The sequence below is a fragment of the Arachis duranensis genome, chromosome 3, assembly GCF_000817695.3.
Source record: "Arachis duranensis cultivar V14167 chromosome 3, aradu.V14167.gnm2.J7QH, whole genome shotgun sequence".
Classification (NCBI taxonomy): Eukaryota; Viridiplantae; Streptophyta; class Magnoliopsida; order Fabales; family Fabaceae; genus Arachis; species Arachis duranensis.
This window is the reverse complement of record NC_029774.3, coordinates 45,101,793-45,114,959: the sequence shown is the minus strand read 5'-3', so window position 1 is coordinate 45,114,959 and position 13,167 is coordinate 45,101,793. Positions and strand designations below refer to the sequence as shown.

Below are 13,167 nucleotides of genomic sequence, written 5' to 3'. Positions count from 1 at the left end.
TTATATATAAATTTGGCTTATAAATTTATCTAATTTAATCTAAATAGTAATAAATTGTATCTTTGTTCATATAGATTTTTTTTATCAAATTAGATCAAATTAAATTTTACTTATAAATTTATCTAATTTAATCTAAATAGTCATAAATTGTATCATTTTTTTTTGTAAATCGATCTTAAATAATACCATAAATATTATTTTAATCATACTTTTTTTTAATAATACATATATCTTATTTATAGTGTATATGTATTTTTTAAATTTTCATATATCTATCTTATTTACAGTGTAAATGAGATACATAAAAATTTAATTTGTTTATAGTATAAACGAAATATGTAAGAGAAATGAAAAATGGTAAATATACTACAAATTACGTATATTTGTAAATAAAATATTTAAATTATTTACTTATAAAAAAATCCAGACAATATGTGCTATTTTGACATCAATAGATGGTGCTTTCATATATAACTTAAAATTGTGTGTTTCGGGTCAATATACAAATTTTTGACATTTCATCAAAGTTATTGAAAAACAAGTAAGCACCACCCAATCATTCACCCACAAAGATAAATTACAAATCTTTTATTTCTAATTTATTTACTATTTTATACACTTCACGCAAATTGTTCAAAAGATTCATCTTTTTAACATATCAAAAGCGAAAAGGAGTTGTGTTAGAAAAATCAATCATTCTTTTTACAATCATAAGTAAAATCAATCATCCAACCCTGGTACAACTTACCAATCATACTACATGGTCCATATGAGCTTCACTTTCCATGGGAAAAAGTGGAATCCCTGTATGAGAGTGAAGACTACATTTTCCTTAAATTGTCCAACCTTGCCTGCAAATCACTATCTATTCCGCTATCATCATTTACCGCAGCTTCAGCTTGTGGTACCTTGCTCTGTGTAGCTGGGGCAGCAACAGCCGACGACGGTGCATTCACAAGCTGCAAATCAAAACAAAACTCATTATGCATGAATTTGGCCAGTTAGATACGTTGACTGGGAAACAAAGTAACTAAACTAAGGTACCTCTTGGTTCATGTCGATTCCAATCTCATCTAGAACCTGATTTACTAGCTCTTCTGTTTCTTCTTCTTCTTCGTCCCCTTCCAAGGCGTCATCTATTGCATCTGCCATCACCTCGGATGTCAATTCCATCTTCTCATTCTGTCTCTCAAATTCCATCATGATTTTCTGCAAGTTTGGCAAGTTCATCTGCCTATTCATCTGTCCCATGGCTTTTGTGACACCTTTCATTGCCTCGCCCATTGCTTGTGTCGATTTCAATGTCTGAACAATTTTTATTTACAGAAGAACTAGCTTTTAGCACTCAAATAAGAAAAAATATTCATAAAATTTGAAAGATAAAATTACATAGCTTTGCCAGTAATCATATTTTAAAAAATGCAAAATGGCATAAACCTTAAGACAGAACTATATAACCTATAACGACCATATGTGCCAATAGCACAAAACATATAAAATAACCACAACAGCATACCTGGATTCTGAGTGATACACCTTGAAGCTGTGATTTTAGCTTATAAAACTTTTCAATCTGATGCCTTGTTCTGACAAGATCTTTTGCCATAACCCTAACAGCACCCTGGAACACATTGCATAAAATACAAAATTTTATATAAAATAAGAAACTACTGGTGAAATATATCAACCACTTTAATGGCTAAAACCTAAATCAAGTGTCAATACAAACAACAGAAAAACTTAATATAGCATTTTTTACCAAATCATGATTGTCATAAACATCTGACCTATTCATTCAAAATATATGGAAATCAAACTACATTTACAGTTGGCAACCTAGTTCACTATCTTACAAGGACTGTATTGGTTAATATGTAACATTTAAAAACATTCTAGTTTGCAATGCAATCAAATGGGACACACATGGGATCCAATTATGAGAAAGAAAAGTCTCGTCTTGTTTATATATGATTTCTTTAAAAGATTCGAAGTTATACAACTATATTTACTCTTGCAGCGGTAGAGAAGAGATCTCAAATTGATTTGACAACATAGTATGTAATGACAGAAATCCAATATCTTCCCCGAATCATATGGTATGCTGCTAATATTGTGATATACAAAGACTATCAAAAATGAAATATATGATAAATATGCTAAAAACAAGGGATTCAAATTCTGCATATATGTAAATTCATGTATACTAAACAGTAAACACTAACTAATTTGTGCACTACACGTAAGTCAGCTAGATTGCAAATTTGCAATCCTTCTGTAGAACTCAGAATCTCAACTTCTATAAGGGTAATTAACAGATCAACACGAAAACAAGTAAATAATTTCAAGCCAAGAGATTGCAAAACTGGAAATAAAAGGTTCTATCCCCAAAACTAATGTTAACACTGAATAATTATCCCCAAAACAAGTAAATAATTTCAGGCCAAGGACTAATCCGTCGTGTATATGAGCTCCATTTAAGGGTTTTCCGCTCGCCAATGGGTTGCTGCATATACAAGGCGGGATTCAAACTCCCGACACTTGCTCAAGCGGACTAGTGAACTAACCACTATACTAACCCAAGTTGGTTATCCCTGTTTATTACTAATGACAACATAATTGGAACAAAACACCCCTATTGAAGGAGAAGAATCATAAATCTACAATAAAAAGCAGCTAAAAACAGCATAATCACTTCATTGAAAGAGGCAAATAGTATAATGTGTATTCAACATACCATCTGGCCTTGTTTCGCGCTTTTCTTTATCTCTGCGATCAATTTCTTCTCTTGTGTTTGTAAGCCCTGCCTCTCTCGTTCTATTTCTCTAATTGATTTGTCCAGCATTCTCTTATTTTCCCGCAGAAGCTCTGAAATTAAACCACAACTTATGGTTATGTCTTATGTGCTAGAAATCAAATATGAACTATAGCAATAGCAACCAAACTGGTGGAGTTTAATTTTGATGCTTTGATTTTATATTGCAATCTAATCAAACCAATTCTTTTCGACAATCATGAAAAATTGCAAGTTGCGGTGTGAATGGTAGTTATTTTTGCTAACGGTGGCTATACAATATTGAATATTATGTGAAACATCTTTGGACTTAATAAATCATGAATTAGCATAAAGAATGTAGAAAAAACTGTCACATAGATAAACCCTATCTAAATCAAGTATACAACTATCCTTACCCAATAGTTTCCTTGAATCTATTATTTTCATGTGAACATAAATGAAAACTAAGAAATTCATTACATAATAACTGTAGAATTCAAATAAGACAAAACCGAATAGCGAATTTTCAAACCTGCGGGTGTTTTCCTGTGTCCGAAAAGAAAACTCATGGCGCTGGATCGGACGATCTTAGCAGAAATCGAACCGAATTGAAGATCTAAAGATGAGAGCAGATGAGAGCGGTAAAAGATGGTTCAACGTTGGGATTTTGGTGTGGATCGAAGTTTTAAGAGTTTTGATAATGGAGTTTGCTTAACGCGGTAACGTTGACATACAGATACCATCAAAGAACCATTCATCCCAGCTTTTCCCACACGTGGCGCACTCCGTTAGGGACCTCCATCCCACAATTCCATTTCTTATTTCTTCTGTTTTGCCATCTCAAGATNAAATATATTTTAATTTTATTTTTTTAAAAGCAAGACGCTAGTAGCTTATAGAATTATTAAATAATTTAATTTTTTTAACAAAATATTTTTTAAAAAGATGTATTCAAATTTCTATAATATTTAGTAAAAATATTTTATTTTTTTATAAAAAATATTATTCATATTCTAACTCACAATTAAAGTTTGAAATAAAATGAGTGAGTCCAATCTACAAAAACAAAATCTAGAAGGCCTATTCTCTCAAGTTATTCGACTCAACTAGAATGCAGATCTCTCAGTGTTTGATTTGACTTGTGCAATAATAGTATAATTGCATAGCAATAATTTCTTATAAACTTACCCGCTATTTAAAATGAGAGATACTAATAATTTTTTAAACATTGAAAAATAACTATCCACCACTATAGAAGGAGGAGTTTTAGAGTGATGATCAAGTCATCATTCTCTCCTATAAATACTCTAGCACAGTCAAGTATTTCTTAATCCTAGTTGACTACAATTTGTCTAAAATTCTTGCTAACTTAAGTATCGGAGTTTCTTGCAAGTACCATCCCCCATTCAAACTTAAAGACCTCAAACGGCTTTGCCTCGCTAGGAAAGACATTGGAACCCTCATCAAAAGGAGTCTAGACCTCACATCTAGGCCCAAATCACACTAGTTTCAGGTAATCCTCGAAACATTTGCGCCATTTCCAGGGATCTAGTTGTCAACACCAAACTATGACAGAAGATCATCCAGAAGACAGACTTATTGCATCCGATTAGAATCCCACAATGGGGAGCATCCAAACAATGATCAAGTACTCTTTATTCCCTAACACTCTGAAAAGAGGAAGGGTACTACTGAGGACAGAGGAAAAAGTGACTTAGGAGGACGAAGGTTAAGTTCTCTGATCCACATTCCCGGAAGATTAAGAAACAGAGAAGTAACGAAGACCATGGAATTGGTCCATGGTCATCAATGTAATTTGGAATAATTGGAGATCGAGTTAGAGTGACAACATGAGTCTGAACGACAGCTACAGAAGGAGCTATGTAGTAGTAAAGAGCTTGAAGAAAAATCAAAGAGATTGGAGTCCAGCCTTCGAAAAAAAAATCTCGAGCAGGCTAAGATGCGACCCCTTTAGGAAGCAAGGACCCATTTTCGGAAGACATCATATGGGCTAGAGTACCAAGGAGTTTTAAGAGGCCAAACATGGATCTCTATGATGGCATTTCGGACCCATGACATCATCTAAGCAATTTTAGAAGTCACATATATTTAGCGGATGCGTCTGATACAACGAGGTGCAAGGCATTTTCGACCACATTAACCAAGGCAGCAATAAAATGGTTTGATAGTCTCCCACCAAAATCGATTACTTATTTTGACAACCTAACCAAAATCTTTCTCACACAATTTTCAATCCAAACGACAAGGCCAAACATGTCCTGAGCCTTTTGGGAGTCAAACAAGAGGTCGGAGAGACATTTGGACCTACATGAAAAGATTTAACAAAACATATTTAGAAATTCAAAATTTATCCATTGAAGCAACTATCATGGGACTTGTCAATGATCTCAAGAAGGGTTCTTTATAACAATTTACATAAAAAAAACACCCAACCTCTTTGTATGAAGTACAGAAATGAGCTAAAACATATCTCAACATGGAGGAAACTGCCCAATTAAAAAAAAGCCTACAACAGGATAAGGCAATCAATATTAGCCCTGAGACGAGGAAAAGGAACAGAAGACAAAAAAAGAATACAGCTCATAAAGGCCTCAAATGCATCACTCATATACTCCGTTGTGAGTTTTCTTGGTCGATGTCTATAGGAAAATATGTCACATTGAGAATATACCACCTCCAAGACTAATTCGAAGCAAGAAAAGGGGAAATCGCTCAAAATACTACGAATACCATAAAAATTATGATCATTCTATAAATAAGTGCTATGATTTGAAGATAGAAAAATTGGCCAGAGAGAGGCGATTGGATAAATATTGTAAGGTCCCACATCGGTTGGGGAGGAGAACGAAGCATGCCTTATAAGGGTGTGGATACCTCTCCCTAGCATGACGCGTTTTAACGAGTGAGTGTGGGGTTTCGGCTAGCATCCCTATCGTTAAAGGCAAAACCGTGAGGCCTTGTGTGCCAAAGCAGACAATATCGTGCTGGCGGGTGGTCTGGGCTGTTACAGATGGTATCAGAGCCAAAACCCGGATCGATGTGCCAGCGAGGGTGCTGGGCTCCCTTTGGGGGGTGGATTATAAGGCCCACATCGATTGGGGAGGGGAACGAAGCATACCTTATAAGGGTATGGATACCTCTCCCTAGCATGACGCATTTTGACGAGTGAGTGTGGGGGGTTTCGGCTAGCATCCCTATCGTCAAAGGCAAAATCGTGAGACCTTGTGTGCCAAAGCGGACAATATCGTGCTAGCGGGTGGTCTGAGCTATTACAGATGGTATCAGAGCCAGAACCCGGATCGATGTGCCAGCGAGGGCGCTGGGCTCCCTTAGGGGGTGGATTGTAAGGTCCCACATCGGTTGGGGAGGGGAACGAAGCATCCCTTATAAGGGTGTGGATACCTCTCCTTAGCATGACGCGTTTTGACGAGTGAGTGTGGGGGTTTAGGGTTTTCAATTACAACTCTATACCCTAATTTTATTGGGTTAAAAAAATTGGTTTTCAATTACAACTCTATACCCTAATTATATTATTAGTTGTCCCCAAAAAGAAACCCTAATTTACTAAATACTCCCCAAAAACCTTAAACTTAACATTTTCTTCTCTTCAGCCGCCTCACCTCCTCCCCAAAAATCCTATGGAAGGACTAGAGTTGGTGAAAATAGAGTTAGCCAGCAATTTCAATTACCTATTTATACTTGAATATCCCAACTCAAGGGTTTCCAATTAATCAACTTCCAAGCCAAGTTGGGAGTTTTCAATCATAACATGAATGCCATTTTCAACAATGATAGAATAAGAGCAAGTAGGAGACATGGTAATTAAAATTAAATCGATAAAAATAAATTTAGAACTAATAATTAATTAAAAGAAATCAAACAAATAATGGAATTAGATATAAAAATGGTTCATTGCATTAATAACTCAAAATTTACAAAATACAAATATGAGTACCAATAACTAAATGGAAGACAAAAGAGTAAAGGTAATATAAAGGCAAGCTATAACGATGAAGACTTCTGTCGAAGGTAGTAGCAATTTTCTCTAAATCCAATCCAAAAGCAAAATTCAAAAAAACTAAGAACCCTAGGAGAAGTGGTGATTTTCTCTTTCCAGAATTCAAAAACTAAAAACTAAACTCCAATGAAAAGTGTCTGTGTCTTCTGTCTCAGCTTCACCCCTTCCTCTGATATGGACTTTCGGGCCTGAAATTCGGGCAAAACGGGGCCCAGAGATCGCCCCCAGCGAATTCTGATATCTGCAGCACATGGTGGAATACCATGCATACGCGTTGCCTACGCGTACGCATCGCTGTGCAATTTTCTATTCACGCGTACGCGTCGCTCCACGCGTGTGCGTCGCTGAACTTTCTCCTAGTCACGTATGCGCGTCGCTGCTCGCCCATGAAATCCTTAATTCCTGGTATTCCTTCTCTTTTGCATGCTTCTTTTCTATCCTCTAAGCCATTCCTACCCTATAAACCCTGAAAACACTTAACAACACATCACGGCGTCGAATGGTAATAAGAGAGGATTAAAAATAACAAATTTAAAGGCAAAGAGGCATATTTTCAATCATAACACCAAATTAGGAAGGAAAATGTAAAACCATGCATTTTACATGAATAAGTGTATGAAAGATTGACAAAATTCACTCAATTTAGTACTAGATAAACCATAAAATAGTGGTTTATCAATGACTACTGTACAATATGGCCATGCTTTTTAAGTGCGGCCATAAGTTAGCTCAGAAAATCTATTGTTCTCCTTTTTCAGTAATCTTTCTAATAAAACCTTCCAAAATTCATATATAATTTTAAATCATAATTTGAAAGAGTCATTCAAACAATGACAAAAAAAATTATGTATAAATTTTAAATCAACTAATCCAATGTAACAACTCAATTTTCGATAGATCTGGATTACTACCAGTTATTAGGAGCTACTTCTCATTTAAACTAAAAACTCTAGACTCTACATATTAGGAAAAAAATTAAAGAGCAAGCAATATCTAAATGATAAAAGAAATTAAACTAAGAAGAATTAAGATAATTAACTAGAAAATAAAAATAAATTTAAATGTTAAAAAGAACTTGGCAAGGGTTGAAGGTTAATGATTACTATCATTGTCACTAACCACAACATAATAATTACAAAGAGTAAACCCAATTTGTCAATGATGGAGAGGATTATGCCAATTCGGAATTTAGACAAAATTAGAATCACCTCGTTGATAGCATAGTCTAAACCGACAATGAAATCCCAACATCAAAGTTTAATTAAAAAATGTCACAATTCAAAACAATTATAAACCGGGAGTTTGAATTCCCGGGTCGTTCTCCCTAGGAATTGCAATGAAATACTCAATTATTGGCTATGGAAAAATGGGGGTTTGATGGCATGAGACAAGGAATGTAAATAGCAATAAATGAAACAAGCATGTGAGGAATTAAATTCAAAGCAATAAATCAAGAAAAAAGAAAATACAGGTGCTAAAGAAACCTCTTGGTAAGGAGTGAGTTAAGGTTACCTATCCTAACCATTGAGTACAAACATATAATGATTATAAAGAGTTAATCCTACTTAGTCAACCCTAACATCGAGGATAAGTCAAATAGGCATAATTGATCTCAATCCATAAGTCCTAGTTAACTCACTAATTAACTTAGTGAAAGACTAGCGTCAATGAAAACCAAATCAATTAACTACTCTAATATATCAATCAAAAATGGACATCAATGACTCAAGGTCACCAAAATTCTCAATTCCAAGCCAAGAGTGTGAAAAACTTCACTAAAACTAAGTCAAACATTTTATCAAACACTTGGTGTGCATGAAAATAAAACCATATTAAATTGCAATAATAATAAATTCTAAAGCTATCAAAAGCAAAAAGATAATAATAACAACTCAATTAAATAACAATAAACAAAGAAACATTAAATTGCATTAATAGAAATTTAAATTAACAAAAGTGTTCATAAACGTAAAATTGGCAAAAATAGAAAAAATAACAAAAAGAATTAAGACAATTAAGACAATTAAACAAGGAAAAGTAAATGAAACTACACTAGAACAAGGATCAAAGAGAGATATTGAAGAGAAAATAAACTAAGAAACCTTAATTTTTAGAGAGAAAGGGGATATTCTCTCTCTATAAAATACCCTACAACATGATACTAAGCTAAACCTAATTGCTCTCCCATTTGCCTCCTCCTAAATTAGAGTTGAAATAGTTTCAGAAATAAGTTGGATTGGACTCTAGAGATCCAAAATTTGCTGCCAGCAAATTGCATTAAATGAGATCACGTGTTGGGACCTGTGCGTATGCACACTTGCTGATTTTTTCACTTGTGCGTACGCACAGAGAGTTGTGCGCACGCATGACTGCACACTTCCACCTGTGCGTACACACACATAGTTGTGCATGCACACAGTTGCTAAAAAACTCCAAACTCCATTTCTTCGTGAATTCTCCACTTTTACATGCTTTTTCTTCATTCTTTCAATTCAATCTTTACCTTACAAGCCTGAAATCACTCAACAAACACATCAAGGTATCAAATGGAAATAAAGTGAATAAAATTTAGCAATTAAGGGCCTAAAAAGTATGTTTTCACTTTTAAACACAATTTAGGAGAATTTACAAAACCATGCTATTTCATTGAATAAATACAAGAAAAGTTGATGAAATTCACCCAATTAGAGCAAATAAATACCATAAAATGTGGATTCATTAGTCAACCTCTACAAATTAAGAAAAGTCAATTAGGCTTAGTTAATTCTAATCCACAAGTTTTAGCCAACTTACTAATTGAATTAGTAAAAGATTAACCTTAGTGGAAACAAGATTAATTAATATCTCTAAATTATCGATCAACATGGACATTAATATCTCAAGTTCACCCAAGTTTTCAACTCAAGCCAAGGATACAAAAATTTACTCTATAACTAAGTCAAGCATTTTATCAAATACCTAGCTAGAGTGCATAAACATAAAATATCATAAATTACAAGAATAATAAAAACTACAACTACCCAATTCAAGAAAACAATAACAACAACTCAAGAAAACATGAATAAAATATAAACATCAAATTGCATTAATAGAAAATTGAGAATTCAACTATAATTCATAAACTAAAATGACATAAACAAGAAAAACTAACAAGAGAATTCTATCAAACTAAATTAGTAGAAAAATAAAATGTAATTAAAGCTAAACTAAAATAAGATTAAAAAATAAAACTAAATAAAACCCTAAGAATTCTAGAGAGAAGTACTAAAAGAACTAAACCTAAAAACTAGATGGAAACTACTTAGAAAACTACTTCATTTTTCTCTTGCACTTTCTCCTTAAATAGATACTTGGGGGCATTTTGGCCTTTTTGGACTTTTTGAGGCCCAAAAATGAAGATACATATGTCTCATTAAATAAGGCCCGTGGAGTTATTTCATGCACGCAGAAAAAGCTCGCGCGAATATCTCTCTCACGCGAGGAAGTGCCGCTCGTGAAAATAATTCGCTTATGCGAGAAAAGTCCGCTCACACGAGCTTCCAGAAAGCTCCACTCCCGAACTGCTTCTCGAATTCGCTTCTTCGTTCCATTCTTTTTTTTTTCTTTGAAGCCATTGATGTACCTAAACTCTGAAATACTTGAATAAAATTGATCACAAAATTGAATGGCATAAAAAATATTATATAAGAAATTAATTATTAGGAACACAAAAAGCATATTTTTCACACATACTTCATTGGAAGCAAGATTCGAAAAAAACTTAATTAACTAAGCTAAAATTGTGTAAGTTTGTTGATAAATCCCATCGTAAAGGTCCATGTCCAGACTTTAAAAGTTTATAGGGACTTTAGCTCTCATGATTTCTTCTATAAAATGGTCTTCACTCCTTAAGGGTGTGGATTCTCGATCAGTTCGAGATCTTCTTCCCTTAAGGTTAGCTTCCAGCTTTTCAACTTTTTCTCCAGCTCCCTACATCGTCGAATTTCTGTACATAGGACATGTTTAAATTCATGCTGTTGTTTCAACTCGATCTCGAGTTGTTCCAACTGATCTTGGTGTCCATGTACTAATTCCATGACTTCCGTCGGGTTTTGATCCTCTAACTGTCTGGGTTGGTGGACCTCTGAATTTATCCTCCATCCTCCTAGGTTTTGTGGATTCCTCTCTTCATTGAGATTTTTCGTTCTCCCAAGATGTGGGGTATAACAATTTCATGATCGTCGTTGTGTTGGTCTGGTTTTAAATCTGATTCTGATGACTATGTCCATCTTCAAGATGGTCGTCCGACATGGTTGAGTATAGACTGTCTGGTCCTCGGCAACGGCTCCAACGTTACGAGGGTTACCTAAAACGGATGGATTTGGGCCTAAACGTGAGGTTTAAAACTTTTTTTAGAATAAGATGCTCCTCTGTCTCCTCAGCAAGGTGATGTTGTCCAAGTTCTTTAAAGAGGATGGTGGAGGAAACCTGCAAGGGACTCCGATACTTAAGTTAGTAAGGATTTTAGACAGATTTTTAGTAGATTGGAGTTCAAAAAATACCTGAAATTGTCAGAATATTTATAATTGTTGACAAGTCAATAGCCATTTTATGAAGTGATTCTACTTTTAATAATGGATAATTATTTCTTTGTTTTTTAGGGAGGTTGATAAGATTTTTTTCTTAGATAAATAGAAAAAATTGGAAGAGTTGGTTATTTGTTTAAATGAGCAGGACTAGATCTGCGTCGCTTCATTCGATCTCTGTGAAGTCGAATAGATCGTAATATAGATCTAAACATTAATATTGTAGAATGTTGATTAGACTTCAATTATTTTGGGTTTGACTCTTAAAATCGGTCAAGAGTATAAATAGATGCCATTAAACCAACCTTGTAGTGCTATCACTTTTATTTTCTCAACTGGTATCATTATGGTCATCATTAATTAAGTCTAATAATTTTGTTCTAGCCCAACTTCATTTGACACGATTTTACCCAACTTAAAATAGGCCAATAAACTTCGGTTTGGACTAATCTCATATCATCACAAAATGTTTTTTTTCTTATTATTAATAAGTGGAGAAGATGCCCAAAATTTATTTTAAGTTTTTTTTCCCATCTCATTTTATAGTTATAACTTATAACTCACTATATTAACTCAACAAATAATAAACTTATTATAAGGCTTTTTATATTATAACTTGGGATTTCATTTTCTTGCTCAATGATGATGAAAATCTTTTAATATAAACAGAAAAAAAAATCAAGCGAATGTGACTGGTTCATTATTCGGTCTCTTAAGTCTTAACTGAGAAATTAAGAATTCAAAAATAGGTTAGTGTGTTAGACATAAAAAGAATCTATAACTAGATATTTATTTATCTTTAAATAAATGATAAATAGGCAAATAAATCCATCTTTATATAGAACTTGTTTTAATGCCATTAAATTATTAGAAAAAGATTTTGTTTCAATGAAAAATATCTTTTCTTTATTTTGTAGTGTGTAACAAAATTTTAATAGTAAAAGTAAAAATAATAAAAAAAAACATTCTTTTTTTAGAAGTTACTAGTGTATGTTCTCATGCTCTACACGGATTATACATAAAATTATATAATTTTTTTATTAAAATTTAAATAAAAATATATATAGTAATTATTATTATAAATATTTTATAATTTAAAAATATTAAAAATAATTAATATTTATTTTAATCAATTTGAATTGGTTGAATGGTTATCTCATTTGCCTGCTTAGACAAGTATTTGGAGTTCGAATCTCATCCTTAATAAATAGAGTATCAACATGTGGTGGATTAATCCGCGATTTGTCGAGTTAGGAAATTTGTAGAAAAAATTGTATTTATCTTTAAAATAGATTAATTTTTCATTAATAGCAATACTTATGAACTTTTGTCTTTTGTTGAAATTTACTTAGGACAATTTTATTTGTTGGTATCGTATTCATTCTTAAAATCAAAACAACATGATCAACATTGTTACTTGTTAAAACTTCACATTTTATGAAATGATTTTTAAATTTTCAAATTCATAAACTTATGTCATTACAAAAGTTATTAGATCGAATAATATTTCTTGATAATATGGTGTATCGAAACGCCATCGTTGAGTATTAGTTAGTGTGAAGAGAAACCAATAATAACTTTTGTTATTCAATATATAATTTATTCTATTGAAAAATATATTAATATTTCCTAAATTTATAAATATATTTTCTTCTAATTTCTTACGCTAGTTTATTTGACAATATTTACCATTAAAAAATAGTAAATGACCATACTATCTCACAATATACATATGATGTGTAAAATAATTTCTTATCTTAAAATTAATTCTGGTTAGTGAGATAAAATTT

The 13,167-nt window shown here is 32.9% G+C and overlaps 1 protein-coding gene across 1 annotated transcript; it reads right to left on the bottom strand.

The window, feature by feature from the left end:
- Positions 1-573: 573 nt before the first annotated feature.
- Positions 574-3,570, bottom strand: LOC107479091 (vacuolar protein sorting-associated protein 2 homolog 1). The gene is made up of 5 exons (XM_016099245.3): positions 3,306-3,570; positions 2,735-2,865; positions 1,517-1,621; positions 1,045-1,305; positions 574-959 (listed from the first exon to the last, which is right to left on the bottom strand). The coding sequence occupies exons 1-5, from the start codon at positions 3,340-3,342 to the stop codon at positions 822-824; spliced, it is 672 nt and encodes a 223-aa protein (XP_015954731.1). The 5' UTR covers positions 3,343-3,570; the 3' UTR covers positions 574-821.
- Positions 3,571-13,167: the final 9,597 nt, after the last annotated feature.

Bases quoted from the DNA above. Each gene is read 5' to 3' on its own strand.
- LOC107479091 (XM_016099245.3), bottom strand. From the start codon at position 3,342: ATGAGTTTTCTTTTCGGACACAGGAAAACACCCGCAG. The intron at 1,306-1,516 runs GTATGCTGTTGT...AAAATTGTTCAG, and splicing joins GTGTATCACTCAGAATCCAG to ACATTGAAATCGACACAAGC. The intron at 960-1,044 runs GTACCTTAGTTT...TTTGATTTGCAG, and splicing joins GAATCGACATGAACCAAGAG to CTTGTGAATGCACCGTCGTC.